Source organism: Lethenteron reissneri, chromosome 9 (genome assembly GCF_015708825.2).
Source record: "Lethenteron reissneri isolate LAM-NWPU_2019-01 chromosome 9, ASM1570882v1, whole genome shotgun sequence".
Lineage (NCBI taxonomy): Eukaryota > Metazoa > Chordata > Hyperoartia > Petromyzontiformes > Petromyzontidae > Lethenteron > Lethenteron reissneri.
Genome location: NC_083787.1, coordinates 1360526 through 1378715, shown reverse-complemented (window position 1 = coordinate 1378715; position 18190 = coordinate 1360526). Strand labels below are relative to the sequence as shown.

At 46.2% G+C, this 18190-nt stretch overlaps 1 protein-coding gene across 1 annotated transcript in view; it reads left to right on the top strand.

Moving 5' to 3' along the window:
• Positions 1 to 18190, top strand: part of MYLK3 (myosin light chain kinase 3) — a 64641-nt gene continuing 46451 nt past the window's right edge. Inside the window, 3 exon segments of the mRNA XM_061548605.1 lie at positions 1 to 316; positions 319 to 409; positions 6577 to 6961. Coding sequence (XP_061404589.1) covers positions 157 to 316; positions 319 to 409; positions 6577 to 6961 — 636 coding nt within the window. The 5' untranslated portion in view covers positions 1 to 156.

The window sequence follows — 18190 nt, the reverse complement described above, 5'->3', positions numbered from 1 at the left end:
ATAATGATGTGCCGAGCAATTGAAAAACAAAATCGGGCATTCCTGGCTGGTGGGAGCATGGCTTTGTTTGTTCCGTGATAGCTCCACCCATGGCATGCCAGGCGGCCACCCATCAATTGTGTTATTTTTGGACCGCTTGTTAGCGACGTCCTCATAATGAAAAAGGCGACCACTGCAAGACATTATTACTCCCACGATGGTGCCCGACTCATTGAGAACAATGTTGTGATAGGTGGTTGCATCGTTCACAGCAGGTCCGTACCGGGTGTCGGGTTTAATTCGGCCTGGCATAGGGGCCGTGACAGCACGCTCTTTAAAAGCGCGTCATTGAGTTTCTGTACAGTGTTGTCCCAGACTGCCATACAACAGCTGGATCTGATATGAGTATGGGACCCTTGGAAAATGCATGGTAAGTAAACTTCGATTTGTCATAGCTCGCAACACACTGAGGTAATGTGTTATGATGTGAGCAGCGTATTATGTCACAAAAACAGCGTCATTTGAAATGTTTTAATTGTTAAAATTAGTTATAAGTGCTTTTTAAATGTAGACGTCGCATTACAGTTCTGGGTCAACAGGGCATCGATGTAAACATTACATGTATATATATTTATAATTTATTTAAATACCAGTCAATTATATTATTATGAGCTCACACTACTCTTCTATATATATTCCGTTAGATGAAATGCAGCCGCTGTGGATGATCACTTTCACAGTGTTGGATTCAGGAATGATGGGCACACTTTCAGTAGCCGTATTCATGTTTTTTGCAATGTACGCTACCAATCTGCTAGATACGCTGACTATGTGTATCTTTGTTCGCATGTATATATTTATGGTTGTCCATGTGGTTCCAACACGGTACGAGAATAAACCCGGACAGGATCCCGTGCTACTCGGAGATGCACACACAAGTGGACGGACAAAGAAGTTACGGGAAGACAAATCTGGGTGGATAGAATGAGCCATAGGACATCTAGAAGACAAAGACTGAGATTGTGCCACGCAGTGACACTGGCTAAAGAACGACAGCACCATGGCGGGAAGTTGTTTGGCTCCATCGTTGCCGATCTGACAGTGGACGGATGATGATGTGTGGAAAACTCCAGCAATGTTAAATTAACGTCGTGTCATTTGAAAGCTTATAACGTGGAGTCAATCCAAATCGGTTTGAAATTACAGAACCATGTTTTGCCCTTGACCCCAAAATTCAGCGAATTCAGCTCATTCAGTTTATTGGCCTCCATCGTGTTCATCTATTCCACCATTTACAATGGTCCGGTGTGTGACATGTTCCCCATGCACAGGATAGGGGGGTGTCATTGGGATGGAGAGTCGGGGGGGGGGGGGGTCTTGGGAGTGTGTGGGGAGGGTGCGAGCGTGACAAGATACCCGTGAGCACATGCCCCTTCCTCCAAACCTGGCACGTCAAATTAATTTCCATTGAAAACACGAGCATTTGGCAGCATATCCCTTCAGTAATAATTTATTGCCTTTTAATCTCAACTGGCTTGCCATTAGTTTATTATAAGCAGTGGCGAAGTGTGATGAGCACGGGCCCTGTGACATGGCGTGACACTGAGACCCCCTCTCCCCATCATCGCACGCGTGGACCTCCACTGCGGCCCTTTGTCCGTGGCGCAGTTGCACCGCCTGCACACTCGACAGCCACGCCACTGCTCGCGCAACCCCATTTGGATAAGTCCCGCAAATTGAACATCCCGTGGCGATGCAGTGGAACTTTTCCCTCCACCAGATGAATGTTTTCACACTTGCCCGTGACCCTGAGCCGCCCGCTGCTGTGCGAGCTAATGCCGCGCGTGCTGTGTCGCCGCGTTGTGGGCCTGCCCCGCTGTGTGCCCTGCATTCACGGGGCACACATTCACTGCCAGCTTTGTATGGAGCGATAGCTGGCAGGTATGGCGTACGAAATGGAAAGTATGCGCCGACATCAAACAGTTGGGCCATCACGTGAGTGCCTCTGTGCCCCCCTGCCCGCCCGCCTCCCCCCGGTGTAAGTGCTGCATCAAAGACCGCAGTTAATTGTTGTGCGGCACGGCCCTCGTTCGACATCAAACGGCGGAGGAGGAGGTGGAGGAAAGGGAGCAGGGCCACTGCCAAACGAGAAGTGCATCTCCTCGCACGCGTTGTGTAAACAGCGACTGTAGGGCATCCCAGAGCACCAGCGCGAGTGACATCGGAGAACGCGCGCACATTACAGCAGCGCTTCAGTGTAGAACCTTCTTTTCTTATTCTTCTTATTATTATTGCTAAGGGTAAACACGCAGGGGACATCGAGGCGAGTTGCTTCTTATAAATTCAAGTGAAATATGTTGCACGAAATAAAATATGTACTGGGCCATGAACATCCTGTATTGTGTGTGTGTGTATATATGGACAGTTCACACAATGTAACTAAATGGATTGTTGTGTCACAGGACCGTGATGTGGCAACAGCTTGGGCAGGGAAATGCATCCAGCAGTGGATGATTCATCGTGACTGATGATGATTATAATGATGGACTAGTGTTGTCGTGAATGGCCTCCGTGAGAGCGTATCTCCTTGCCTGAGTCCTGATTTGTGTTTTGTTACTGCATGCAAGTGTCGCCATTTCATCTTGACTTGAAAAACTGCAATAAAAAAACGTGGAACACACAGAGCTCCTCCGTTAAAAACATTCATAAAATAGTGAAATAAATTAGAAAACAACATGAAACTTACTGAAATAACATTCATCATTATTGGCTTTGGTAAATGATGATGATGTGTCAAGTATATTGTGCTTATCCTATACAGTACTGTAGAGAATTAAATAAGCAATTGGTAAGCAGACACGTCACATAATTGTGTCTCCACGTTAAAAAGATAAATGGCGCAGTGGCCTTCTGGGAATCCATCATTTCAGCAGTGTTGATTCAGCACAAGCAAACTGATTATTTTGTCTTTGATAATTTTGAGTCGATTAGGACCAATATTTCACTTAACATCTGGCAATTTAACCAGCATTGATTAGATTGCTGATGAGATATTGCGTGTCAAAACCGGTCCAGAGTTTGCTTGTGCTGAATCATGCTGCTGATTATGCACTCCCAGAAGGCCATTGGGGCAATGTGTTGTGTAAGAAATACTTTATTTATGTGGAGATATCTGAATGAGATAGTGCCTATTTATCTATTTTTTGTTGTGCCGGGAGTTTTAACTGAAAATTGTATTCTTACAAGAGCATGTGTGAGTGTCAAATTAAACTTAATATTTTACATCACTGAATGATTAAAAGGTCATGATATTGTGAGCACACGAAATATGATATGACCTACAAATTACTGTAACTTTTGTGGGAGGAAACCAAATACTATCTTCGCAAGTGTGCATTAAATGAGCAGCTGACTTCACTGAGTAGATATTGGTGTAGAATGGCGTAATTGTGGACGGTATGTGAAGAGCGTGGTGATGACGACGAGCCAGTGTCCCTGGCATGCAAATTAAGAGAGATTAATCTGGATTAGAATCGGGGTGCAGAGGTCGTGTGGACAGCAAAGTGCCAAGCACTCAAGGCACATTCCATCACCTCTCGGGAGATTATGCCCCTTTGACAATGCCATTTTACAAAAACGAGTGTGATCGTTGGCCTAACGCGTTTCATCACCCATCATCCATAGACATTGCTTATCCACTGCTTGATGAAGGCCTCCCCAAGTCGGTACTTTTATTCATGGTTGTGGTATGCCACAATCCATATCACTCCTGTGGAGGAACTGATTTAATTTGTGACATTTCCGTGGTGTTCATAATGTCGGCAGTGTTCACTCCTTTAGTTGCTCTTCTGTCACCAGTATTGTCCACTGGCTGTCATCACTGATACATCAATACAGTGTGTCCTGTCCAAGGTCAGTTACTTATTTAAAAACAAATCATTTGATGATGCTGCGTTGACAATGGTACAAGCACAGTGACACAAACGCTTCACACATTCGTCAACGACACTGCCTTAAAAGAAGATGTATATAATCGGCGACGTTTTGGGCAATGGGCCTTCCTCGTTACGTGCTATGTTGTTGAAGAGTGTGTTGAGTCAAATTTTCTACTGTGCTATTTTATCCACGTGGTTATTTTCCCGTCTCTCAATGTGATGCATTATTTTCACCGTTTGTTCCACGTTCCTCCATATTACAATTAACATGGCAAGGCAGGTAATATACACAGATGGAAACTTTCTTCTTGAGGATCATTAATGTTGCTTTTGATGATCAAATTAGTTTGATCATCAAAGTGATTCGTCTTGCCATCCAGCTGTTTCTCTCACCTCTTTGTTGTCATCGCTTTCGTTCCCAACGACCTTGAATCACTGCCCCGAGTTGCACACGTTCTGCTATGCGTTTCGGTTATGTCCCTCCAACAATTGTCCTGAAGCAAGTGGTCAACCGATTGAACAACATAAACACGTTTTGTTTAATAAAAAAACACATATCTCATGAGAGTACAGTAAATCCGACCGTCACATCCGTCCTGACCCATCAACTGCCCACACCCAGCGCAATATTTGTGCTCGGCGTAATTCTCATTTTCTATCAAATTCAGCTGTGCGTTCTTAACCTCTTGTACATTGTCCTGTTTGTCGAGTGGGATGGAGGAGTTGGCACTTCGTTTTCCACTGGTGACGCATTTTTGTGCGTGGTGAAACTGTCATGCTCCAAGGAATGGTCACATCCCTGACCATACCTCGGCCCCCGGCGAGTCGGATGTGCGACGTTGTCCTGGAGTTCAGACTCAGCGGCTTGATTTCAGCTGGTAAGGCAATCGAGCCAGGCAGCTGTGTCACGAGGAAGACTCCGGCCAAACACTTGTCAGCCGTGCTGACAGTCGCTGGGCTTCGTCGCAGGAAGGAAATGTGCAAATTAGCGACATCAAAAAACGACAAATTATTTACACGAAACCTACAGCAGACCTTACTGCAAACAAGATAAACAATAAACAGCATTTATAAACAATGTAAAACAAATCCTACGTAATTAAACAGTAAATACAGCCTCAGCCATAATGAAGCGTTGTTTAAGTTGATTGCATGAGCATGACTTTGGGTATAAACAGCGTCGGCATGCGTAAAACTCCACCAGGAAATCTGGTGTTTTCATTAAGATGTGTTACACGAAGGACCGCCCATTGCACGGAGCGCTTATATGTTATGCAATGCCTTCTCTTGCACCATTATAGAAAATGAATGTCTCGTTAAGAGGGAATGCAGTCAGTCACAACAACTGATGCTCACCACCTGACCGATGTAAATCTATGGGGAAAGAAATGTAGGAACTCGTTATCACAGGTGGTGGTTGTTGACAATATTGTGGTTTATTAATAATCAGAATCATCTGCTGTTATCTGTTCACTGCTGGATGGAGACCTTCCTACATAATCACCGTCCCTCATGATCCTGCAATGGTCAAATTCCCATCTCGCCCCTGCTTATTTATTTTATATTTGTTCAACTAAACACAACCCCTTGCCAGTCCACTGCTGGTAGACTGCCTCCCCCATAATTCACCATGGCTGATCGGTGCACATTGTCGAAGCTTTGGCACAGGACCATTTCAGATGTCACTTTGTCACTGATGTCAGCCGCGGTCGGGAATCTAATTTATGTCGCTGGGTTCATGGCTCAGTGCATTAACCATTCCGCCCTACCCTATTTATAAAACATAATTTACAGCCCTCTTATTATACAGACCGTGTATATCTGTGTAAAATTAGATATAGTGTTGCATCCAACAATTACTCAAGTGTCACATTTAGCAATACAACATGGAAATATTACAGATATGTTGTACACTTTTTTACATATTAACTCAATCCCATTAACTGCTATGCAATTTACAGTCCATAAATATGGAAGGATAATATTACATCTGCATCTATCGTGAAACGCATTAACCTTTTAAAATATGTAATTGTACTGTATTTAATCAGCCACAGTAGCAGGAGTGCGTCCGTACGTCGTGATGAGCCCGGGGGATGGAATATCAGCTCTGGCAGGGATAGTGCGGGCAAGGCCAGGATTTATCTAGGGTGAGTCCGTCATCGTAACGCAACGTTACACTAAACGTTTGTTCACATTGGATCATCTTTATGAGAGTTATTGTCAGCCACGTCACAGACAGAGGATCGAGGTGATGCGTAACGCTTGCAGCCTTCGTTGGAAAAGTGTTAAAGAGCTGCTTGCAATTACACGGAGAGACAGAAAGATGAAAACATGGACTATATAACATTTAGCGTGTTTGGGCAGGGCACATCACGAGAAGCGATGATCCAGAATAATGACCGGAGTGGCGGCAAACAGAACATGTCCGTTGGGACGTCCACCACAAGGAGATGAAGCAATGTATTACATTTGTGCGCGGGTGTTAGACGGATTCGTACATTGCTGAATAGCGAGATATGGCAGTGTTTTGGGGGAGGCCTTCATCCAGATCAAGCAGCTGATTGACCACGACTTCTGCTGCTGCTGCTGCTGCTGATAATACACCGCGACGGTTCTGTAAACACCGACAAAGACATCGCGAATGTTTTTTTTCCCGCAGGACGCAACACAAGGGCAGCAGCTGTGTCTGCGAGGTGGAGGAGGACACCACGCGGACCCTGCTGCCCCTCGGCTGCTCCTCCGCCGGGGTGGTGGCCGGCCGCGGCTCGCCGGACCGGCCGCCCGATGTCCTCACGGCCGACTCGCCCCCCAACCAACAACAGGACCAGCGGCAGGAGGCGCAGGGCTGCGCTCGGGACGCCGGCGGCGGCGGCGGGGGGAAGCCTCGGACGCAGCGCAAAGCAAAGGCGGTCCAGCGGAGGGTGAGCCAGTGTCGACTGGGACATCATCTCGCCTTCTTCCACTACCTGAAGCGCGTCGAGTCGAGAACGGGCTTCTGGGAGAAGCACACGACCCAGCACCTGCTACTGCACAAGGACGACGAGGTACCCACCGCGCCATCGCCTCTTTGCGGTGCGCATTGTTGGACTTTTTTCGCACCGCACACAGGCTACCGTAATTATTATAATCGGCGGTGCGGGGGAAAGACAACAAAATAATAACAAAAGGAGTTCTAAAGAAATTTTCAATTTAGATTTCAAAGTGCATAGCTCTCAATAGCTTCCTAATATCTGAAGGAAGAGCGTTCCAGACGGTGCGTGATGTTCGATGGTTAGCCAAAAGCCGCTGTGAGGATGACCGGAGTTTTCGTGATCACCGCATCCGTCCAATCGTGACCATGCCACCCAAACTATGGGCCGTATAGTAAACCACTGTCGTCTGCGTCCCTTCAACAGAGGAAAAGAAAAACTGCACCAATTCTCTCGACGTGGCGAGCAGACCTCAACATTGGCAGTTCCTGAATATATATGTGTCACCATTTGCAAGAATAGACCTGTCTTGTTCCATTCCCTCCATGTGTGTCTCTCCTGCACCAGCAGCGTCGAAATCGGACCCATATCTAACACAGGTCCTTCATTGCCTAAACACACACCTGGCAGATCACCATCATTGGTTCAAGCACGCCTGTTGGTGAGACGCTGAGTGCCAACGCCGATCCAGTAGCTTGTGTTTGTGTTGCGTTGGTGTTGGAGCAATGCTGTGCTGCTGAAATGATGCACTGCCAGGATGTCGCGCAGCTCATGAATTACTTTTTCTCAACATGTGGAGCGACATAAATTATGTATGAAGGAGGAATATTTTTTGATAAATTATTTAGTTTACTTATTCGCTGAGTACCAAGTCTGTTCCTTGTCACCTGCACATCGACCAACCGAATGCCTCCTGCAAGATGCTAGCTCCTTCCGCACTGCTTGGTTCCGGCTCATTAGCGGGCATCCTCATTTTTGTTTGTCAATTTCCCGGGACCCACATAAAGCCCTTCATCCAGCAGTGGTTTGACAAAAGGGCCGTACATGTACATGTACATAAAGTCAATTTCTGACGTGGTGCGGTACCAGAATCTCTTTATTTATCCTGGAGAAATCCGATTAGCTATGAGGATCTTCTCCACAGATGTCCACACGTGCAGTACTGTGCTTCGCAAGAAGATGTTTTCTCTAACATCCTTCCAGATTGTTTGTAGTTTTCGTTCCGATTGACCTGATCAAACAAAGGACCCTCGTGTCTCATGTTGCTTAGGAGCCATGGTGGCAAGATGTTAACTTCCTTGCCTGGTATACAGGAGGTCGTGGGTTCGACCCCGACGCCTGTATATTTGGACTGTGGATTTTTCTCCGGGTCCTCCGGGTTTTCCCTCCACATTTAGAATCAACGTGCGTTTTGGATATTTGGCTGCTTATCAATTTCCAGAATGATAAGCCACTTTGTTGAGGTGTCATGTGTGGCCAAGTTGCTTCTGAAAAACAGCTTCATTGCTCAGCGGGCTTTACCTGGTAAAATATTTGTGTTATTATAGTTGCATGTACACAAGGGGTTTATAGTTGTATGTACAAAGGGGCATGCTTACATCGTCCAAATGCAAGTCGTCCTCCTGACTCATCCGTGTGGCGAAGTGCTGTCTCGGGGTGTCACTGCTTGTCCATGCCCCTCCTGCCTTCCCTCTTGCGATTCAATGGATCCTTGAGAATCAGCGCCACTATTCGATTTGAGAATTGATACTTTCTATTCACACTATGACAAGTGCGGTGGAGAGTGGCCACGTTGACCCATTGTTCACTACACAGGTAAAGGTGCAGCCCTATGGTTGCTTGCTCATGCCACTGCTGGCAGAAGTTGCTCCACTAGAGGGAGCTCTAGTGGAGCACGTGGTCTACTCTTCCACGTGAGCCAAGCTACCTTGGAAGAGATGGGAGTACCCACGCATGAGGCCAACCACACACGGCCTGCCAATCGACTTAACCGCACACGACATTCAAATGAAGGAGCGTGAATTATTTCACGACCGATCTGATACGCGCATCGCGAGCTTAAGAATCGGTATGAATTGACGAATCAATACACCATTACTCTCCTGGCGATGACCTCCGTAAAGTATCAAGTGCCACTGTGGCAACACGATATTATTACATTATTGAGGTGTGGCATTTCACGCCGCTAATATCCGACGCAAGGTCAGCAGCCCGCTGGAGGTTGGAGTGAAACTGGGCACACAAACAAAGCAAGGACGACATCTACCCCCACGGGGGGGCGGGGGGGGGCTGTTATTTTCAGAGTGAGATAAATGGACGGGAGAAACGCATTTTTTTCCGAAGGTGATGAGTAAGTGCAAAATTATAGCGGAATGTGACAGAAAGTGAATTTCAGTGCCAATTGCAAAGACGTGCAATATTAGTTCACGCTGGACGCCCGGTCGTGATGTCCTGTCAACTCTGGCTGGTCCTCAACCTCACGGATCAGCTGGTTGTGGAATCATTCCGTCCAGCGTGACACGTTGTACACTCAAGTCCCCTCCATAGTGCATGAAAGGGTGATTTTGGATAGTTTTACAGATCTATTGATGTTCCCAAATAACTGAATTTGTGTTGTTTAACGGGAATGAGTAGTTGTTCTTTTTGTATATTTTCAATAATTAATATGATGTAACACCTGTCGATCATAAACATTAGTCAATAACAAAAAGAATTCAGTATTATTTGTGGCTTATTGAAAAACGTAACTGAGACAGTTCAATGTCGACAGGGAACTGAGGGATCAGAGTACTGTGGACTGGCACCGCTGTGATTAAAGTTTAGAATTTGGGTTTTAGCCACCCTTGATCAAACTGGGCTTTCACGTGTAGTCAGTTGAAGGGCTAAATCCAGTCAAGCCACGAGACTGCACAACAACTAAATGTTACATTTGTTGTTTCACTTAATTTGGCTAAAATTAAACGACGAGAATGAAACGATGCCAGTCGTACTGGCATCTATTAAGCATGTCGCTCTAGCAGGGTGTGTAGTAAATATACCACCCACTGTTAGGACACAAAAGGTCACCTGGAAGAAATCTCAAAAGTTGTTCTGTGATGTCTGCTTCTGCAGACTTCTGTGCGAGATTTCCAAATGCATTCTTCATCCAATGACACCAACAGCACAATTGCAAAACAGTTGCGAAAAGGGCGAAATCAAGTTGTTATTTAAAACAGAAAATACATTTACTGAGTTTACATGTCATTGCAAAGCATCATTTTACCTCCCTGGATACTGACGGACTCAACATGACCAACCCCACCCACGGAGCCAACACCGATGATGCGTCCCCCACCACCAGCTGTCCACATGCGTGGGCCAGGCGCAACAACAACAACTCAGTCCCCTTTTGGTGAGTGGCCCCAGTGCCGCTGTTAGCGTCCTTCGGCGTGAGTTTGTCGTTTTTTTATCTTTTCACCTTTTGGCTCGTAACCACGCGACTTTCCCGTGGCGGTCTTAAACGGGACTCCTCTTATAGCAGCGGGGCCGTGTCATGTTTCTGGTGATATCCCCGATCTCCTTGCATGGTCGTCTCCCCCGGTGGGCAGCGTGGTGCCCTGGCCCACCTGCTGTTTGCCCGTCTTGTTGCTCGTAATGACCTGCGTACGGGCCGGCTAGAGATGTTTGCGCGTTTCTCACCTCGGGGCCCTTTGAAAAAAAATGTTGGTAAGCGCAAACCATCGAGCTACTTTGGAATTTGTCGGAACAACTCGCGTGACATTGCCACGATAGCAGCTTTTGTACGATTGCTTTTGAGTTTTGAAGAAACAGCAAGATGTTTGTCATTATGCAGAAATATGAAAGGGTTGCAGTGGCATTGGTGTCCAGGCACTGCTCAAATAGTGAATTAATTGCGGCAACAACTTATTTATTTCACTGCGTAGTGTCATGATACAATAATAATTGACAGCCGCTTGTAAATACACTGCTTTATAAAGATTACCCCCGTGCCATATCGGTGATGGGGGTTGTTCTACAATGCTTTACAGTGCTGCACAGTGCAAGTTGGTGATGGGAGAGACCGGGACCGATTCACATATCACTCGCCAGTAACGTCAGACGTGACTGGGAATTGAACTTGAGTCACTAGGTTTGTAGTGCGACACGCTCATCGCTGATTGCAATTTTTTGTTGAAATGCAGCATGAACAGGAACAAAAGTGTATGAAAGGTGACGTTTCTGGGAATGGTCAATCTTCTTCGTAGCACGGAGAGAGATGGAGTGGAGACGATTTGGAGACTGCACTGTACACCGCAGATATTTAACGAGACCCAAATGTACGAGGGGCGGCAATGATGTCAATGAGCATGAACCACCATCGCGACGACTCCGATCATCCTCGCAGCAGCAGCAGCTGCATCGAACAAAGGCGGTGGCGGTCACCACATCGCGTGGCGCTTTCAGATGCGCTTCTACGGCCGTCTGGAACGCTTCTCCTGCCGATATTGGGCACACACTGAAGCTATGCACTTTTTAATCATCATCTAGATTGAAACCTAATTTCTTTCGAACCGCTTTTTGTGCTCAGTGTTGCCCTTCCCACGCACCTCCGATGAGCATGATTGGCTACGTGCGGTGCGAAAGAAGTTCGACATCGAGTGCATTCGTACCGTGACTAATGACAGCATACCTTTCCATATAACCACAAAGCCACAGGTGGTGTCTAATTTCAATCAATGGTCGTACAGTGTTCTGTCTGCATTTCGTGATGCAGATGTATTAATGGCGCGTAGTAACATCACCCACCACCGCCATTTGGTGTTTTGATTGTGAAAAAATAAAGCTGCAAAGTAACAGACGCGGCTTCAAAATCCCTTCGCTCTGTTTTGTGACCAAAACGAGCACGCGTGGTCAGAGTAAAAACGGTATCCGTTTCGTCATTTCGTAGCTGCAGGGGATGTCCTTGCTTAAAAACAATTTATATTTCCTCTGCATATTCGTCACTTCCAGACAGAGGGTGACAACAATGTTCTTGCCTGCCCCGTCCACGCAGCACAGTTTTGGGTGCAGTGCCTTGCCTCCTTCTGCAGTGCAGCGCACTACACGGACGGGTTAACTTCTACGAGCGCGGGGCAATGATCCATGCCAGCAGGACACACATGGGGGCTGTGCACCCCATGTGTGTCATGCAGTGCACGGGGGCTACCCTGCCGTTCCTGCTGCCCTCATTTTATTATTCGCATTTATCCCAGTAAATGTTTAAGATATATAAAAAAATCATTAAAGTTTTAGATATGCTTCCGCTTATGTAACGTTGACTTAATTTAGTAAATAGCTTTTTAAAAATGTATTTATAATATGTGTCCTGTACAGCGCTTTGAGATCCTTGATGAAAAACGCTGTGTAAATGGAATGATATTACTATTTTATTGAATATTCTATTGAAGGCACATCAGTTGTAAACATGAGATGACTCATGTAGTCTGGCCAGAGCCGCTGAAGTATGATTTAGACCTGAATTGAGTGTATGGTACCACATTCGTGTATTGTGTTATTTAGCCACTTTATTTCGTGTGACAGTGCCGAGGAATGCTGTCGCTTTAAAGAACATGACCCACCTCTGGACTCGCAGTTCTAAAGAAGGGATGTCGTGTACCGATTGGCGTTAGCTCGTAACAAACATGTCAAAGTGACCCACACCTGAATTGTAAACATTTACTGTAATCACTCCATAACTGCAATCGTCAAAACCTTGGCAAGAGGTCATGACAATTATACTTAACTTAAATTAATAGATAAATGAGATGATATAAAAACTAACACAGGCGTATTTAAATATGTAAAAAAACGCGGATAATTCCATAACTAATGTGAGAGCAATTTTGGTCAAAATCGCGTCGTTAATAGGGCACATCTGTGGAACGCATGTGCAATACTTTCTTCGATATTGTATCACTGGACGGTTCAATTTATCATGTGATTAGATGCCAGCGCCCTTGCACAACTGCACATTAGAAGAACAGTCACCTATTATTCGTGCTTTTTTCCTCCGATGGTGTAAAGACGAATAACAATGTATTGAGGAATGACGCAATGTTGATGATGACTTCATGCATCCTTGCAACATTTACAAACAAAGGTGGATTGGCTGAAATTGGAGAGTGTGTGTTGTGACGACAGCAGAAGCGGCAGGCCAGAAGATGCCTCAGGTCCAGCCGACATTGCTCGTGTCGAGAGGTTGATTCTGGAAGAGAGACGAATATGAGTGAATCACTCATCAGCAGTCATCGGGATAAGTGGACATACAGATTCTGCAGCTTCATGTCACTTTACCTTTACATTCTAATCTGGGCAACAACAGCAATTCTAAACTCTCTGCCCTTCTTGTTCATAGTTTTACAATTGTGAGACCATCATTAGCGCATATCACTTCTGAGACCTAACAGCAATATCTGGAACAAGAAAAAAGATTAAACATTCATTATGCAATCTTGACCATAAACGTACTGACATAGTTTACAGAACATTGATAAAGTGTCCATAATCAACGTTTTTGGGTTAGATCGCGTTATTTATAAATTTGTCGTAACCCTTCACCACCCGACATGGCCAAACAGTAAAAAATGTGTCACGTTTACAAAAGACAAATAGTTCACTACTTTAGCCATATTGTCTTTTGTAAACGTAACACATTTTTTACTGTTTGGCCGTGTCGGGTGGTGGAGGGTTACAATGCATTTATAAATAACGCGTTCTAACCCAAAAACATTTATTATGAATAATATTGGTCGCGAAAGCCTACGTGTTAAACTGATTGATAAAGTGTATTAGTCAATTGAACATGCGCTGTCCTTTATCAATGCACTGACAGATGTAGGCCTCCCCACTGTGTGGGGGTAATGTGGGTTATTTGACCAATACAATGCTTGCATGTGCTGATCAGTGTAGGTTAGTGAAGTCAACTAGTAAAGATGCAGGGACACAGAGGTACAGTACAGCAGTGACTTTTGCTGCGTGACTCTGTACCGCCTACAATGTAGCCCCACAGCAATCTATATTACCTAGCATGCATGGCGGTCGCCCAACTAAAACATTATCCTGGCACAACCTTGCTTGGCTTCCGAGATCTGAGTGATTTGGGTGATGTCACTTCGTAGTTTGGCACTTTATTTTTAAAGCACATTTTTGGTGACCCAAATCAACGAACTCAACGCTTGGCGACCTCGTCCCTGTTGACACATTATTGAAGCCCATTCGCTTCTTTTTTTTCGACATCCGACGCCAACTGAAACTCGCTCATTTCCATCGTTCTGCCGGCGGTCCTCGCTGCTATCTGTGCTCAGCTCAGATCAGTTTATTTCGCCCCTCGCCCTACAACCCGAGAAATAAACATCGGAGAGCTACGCAGCGCAGCCTCAACCCCAACGTTGCACCCAGTTACCCCACGGGTCGAATGAGCAGTGAGCGATTGACTGTGGCCACTAAGCGTGAAGAAAGCTTACGGTGCCTGCCATAGGAACGCTGACTGGTGCGGTTGCCGTGCTGTCATATGGACGTATGCGCTTTTTCGTTTCGACCCACTGCTGATGATGCTGACATGGATTTAAATTTCCTGTCCAAACTCTGGGGCTGGCCGGCGTGGGGGGTAATGAATCCGCCTCGGGTTGTGCCGCGGGATTTGCGTGGCACGACACCACAGCGTCTGTCTGAGCGCTCAGAGGGGCTCGATAACTCGCCCAAGATGTACTTGAGCCACCACACACAGGCCGTTGTTGCATTTTCATTGACTCGACGGTCACGGAAGAATAGTTGTAGACATTCTTGAGTTGTAGACATACCAAACGGGCAGTTCCACGATTGCAGACATGCAACGTCAGATATTGCAAAAGACTCCCGTAATCAATCGTGTGGTCATCAAGTGGGTATTTACTTGGGCACGGTATGGAAACCAATCAGGATTGCAATTCGGTAAGATAAGGGCGGAAATGTTCATAAGATATCACGGTGGTGTCGGATGTAGTTGTTTTCGTCCATACTAAGATGCTGGTGATGGTTGTATTCAGTTGTGTATAACTAACAAGCCGCTAATTCGTTTAACAAATAACCCTCGTGACGGATGACCCTTCAAATCGCCCAGCCGTAGCCGTGTGTATTCTCCGGATGATTTAATATTTTCGGCTGTGAACCTGCTCAATTTGTAAAACTGCCCAAGATGCGAGAAGCGCGAAGCACATCTCAGTAAATGATTCAAAAACTAAAAAAATGCACCACTGCTTGCGAAACAAACACATTCACGATGAATGCTTATCACACTAAAACTATACTGTAAGTGTTTCGTAACACGGATTTAGTTTCGGTCTCTAGTTCATTTAAATATGTAAACCACGCAAGAAGGCAGCTTTTGTCTGCCGATGGACAGAGCAAACCCATTCATTGACGTGCCGTCAGCGTCGTTTTCATAGCCGGTCGGCTTGATCGGACTGTGCCCGCCGACTGATGGAACAGCGCAGATGGTTGTCGAAACCCGCTTACCGTCGCGTTTCGGGGGGGGGGGGGGGGGGATTAAAACGCTCGCGATTCCTACAGTCACCGTAAATCTTGCGAAATATGCGCAGGGAGCAAAGCCTCCGGAGTGATGGATGCACGAGGCGATCCCGCACGCAGAGCCGCGGCCGCTGGGTCGAGAGAGCGGGCGAGAGAGCCGTCCCCGTGGGCCACATGCGGCGGCTGACGGTGTCGCGGGCGATGGGGCTCCCATGGGAACGGCGAACACCGCTCAGACAACAACCTCCTTGTCAGACGGGACGCTCCGATTGGCACCCTCCTCTTCAATTTGCACCCTCCTCTTCAATTGGCATCCTCCTCTTCACATGGCACCTCTTTAACTGGCACCCTCCACTTTAATTGAAAAGCTCCTTGACATTGAAACGCGTTCGCATCTCAAGACTTTGCACAACATTGCGGGGCGTGCGTATTAAACAAATTAAACACTGAACAGGTAGAGATGTTCATCCCGAGGGGGGAAACAATCACGTTGCTAAAATGCGTTTCATTTCTATCTCACTCAGCAGGCAATGTTATTTTAGTTGAACAGCCGTAGATTATTTCCCACCAGCCGGTGTGCGTGTTGGCTATGGCTTGACGCACTTGTCCTGTGCATCACAGGGGGGGGGGGGGCACCATGAACCCAGCGACCTGAATTCGCTTCGTGCCAGTGGCTCGCACCCGCGGCAGGTGATATCACAACCAATCCGGTGCACACGACGCGTTCACCAACCCTCGCTGACCAGCGTGGCGAAGTCTAAACAACCCGGCATGGCGTCGGGAGGGCTTCATTCAGCAGTGCGTGTACCTATGTCCGAACTTCTTTCGCACCGTACGTAGCCAACCGCGTTAATCGGAGGTGCGAATTGATAAAGGGCGGACAAGTATTTCAGAACTGTTTACATCATATTAAACACTGGAAACCTAGAATGCGCAAAACTAAAATGAATTATCTCTGCTACTAGAATAGTAATAATAAAATAGTAATTAAAGCGGCAGTGGATCCCCCCCTCTTCGTCCGGAATCTTGAGACCTTTATTCTGCACGCCCCGTTTAACTTGAACATGTAAAGGCGTCACAACGCACGCCACGTAGTGTCGTGCAAAGTAGCTTTCATTGATCACGTATTATCAACTTTGTTGGACATTTTGTTTTTGTTTACAGATGCTATTTTTCCAGAAACGTTTTGAAGTTTGAATTCTGCTTTGCTCTGTACTTCAAAAAAAAAGCATCCCTCCCCGATTTTCATAACCGGTTCAGCTTATGTTGACGGTGCGTGCACGTGCATCACAACGTGATATATCGGGTCTGCGCATGGCCTCAATAAAAAAAAATGTTTTTAAACGTATCTTCTTGGTTCTTTCGGTAAAGTCACGTAGAAGGGAAGTAATAAAATAAAAAAAATAAAACATAATAAAACAATTCTCACGACGTTTCGGCCACAACGCAAGCAGCCGTCCTCAGGTGAAAACCAGGTCCGTCGAGGCGACAGAGTCTGAATGAAACAGCACACGAGCTTGGAGCATATATATAAGCTGGGCGCATTGACAAAGGAATTTGCATATCAAAAGGAATTTAGCATATTTATGGGAAATATGCTAAATTCCTTTTGATATGCAAATTCCTTTGTCAATGCGCCCAGCTTATATATATGCTCCAAGCTCGTGTGCTGTTTCATTCAGACTCTGTCGCCTCGACGGACCTGGTTTTCACCTGAGGACGGCTGCTTGCGTTGTGGCAGAAACGTCGTGAGAATTGTTTTATTATGTTTTATTTTTTTTATTTTATTACTTCCCTTCTACGTGACTTTACCGAAAGAACCAAGAAGATGAATCCCTGCAGTCACGAAAGCTTTAAATCGAAAATTTTAAACGTAATATAAATTAAATGAATAATACAAATTATAAAAGGATAAAATTTAATAAATGATCATCATATTGAAGGCGTCCCGTCAAAAAGATACGGCATGGCTCAGGGGTACGTGTACAAAGTAAAATAGAGGCAAAGGTGCAGCACTGCAAGTGCTCCGCTCACGCCACCTCTGGCACAATGATTTCCACGGCAGCGAACTCTCGAGAGCCCATGTAGAGGGCATTTGGCCTTCTCTCGCATGCTGGCCAGGACATCTTGGGAGAAGGTTCAGGTTCCCACGTTTGACCCGACCGCAGGCACGACCGACTGATCAACTCACTGCGTCACGCCTTTTCGGCTGGCCATCGAACTGAAGACGGTCACTGCATCGCACGCTCTCAAATGCGCTTCTGCAGCCGTCTGGAACTCTCTTCCATCCGATATTAGGAAGCTACTGGAGCTATGCACTTTTAAATCACCTAGATTTAAAACGAATTTCTTTAGAACTGCTTTTTGTGTTGAGTTTGTTGTCCTTCCCCCGCTACTCCGATCAGCACGGATGGCTACGCACGCTGCGAAATAAGTTCAACGTACACACTCACACACTGTCGGGTGGACAACGAGAAACTCACGCCGCTGTTCAAACTGCTGCGCGCTGAGCACTACGCCGTGGCAGCAGCATCTGTTATCCACATCGATATATGAACCACCAGTTCAAACGTCGTAGCAATTGTGCCCACTCTTAAAACTCCTAAAACATTGGGCACTCTTTGAATTGGCAAGAGAGGGGGCACACATGGCAGGCAGTGCGCACAATGTTCTATAATTTAATAGCCAGACCGATCCCAGTTACTGAACACGATTGTGCCAGTGCTGCCCTCCCAGGGTATGTAAATATAATTATGAGGAAGCTCGCTCGCTCGCTCGCTC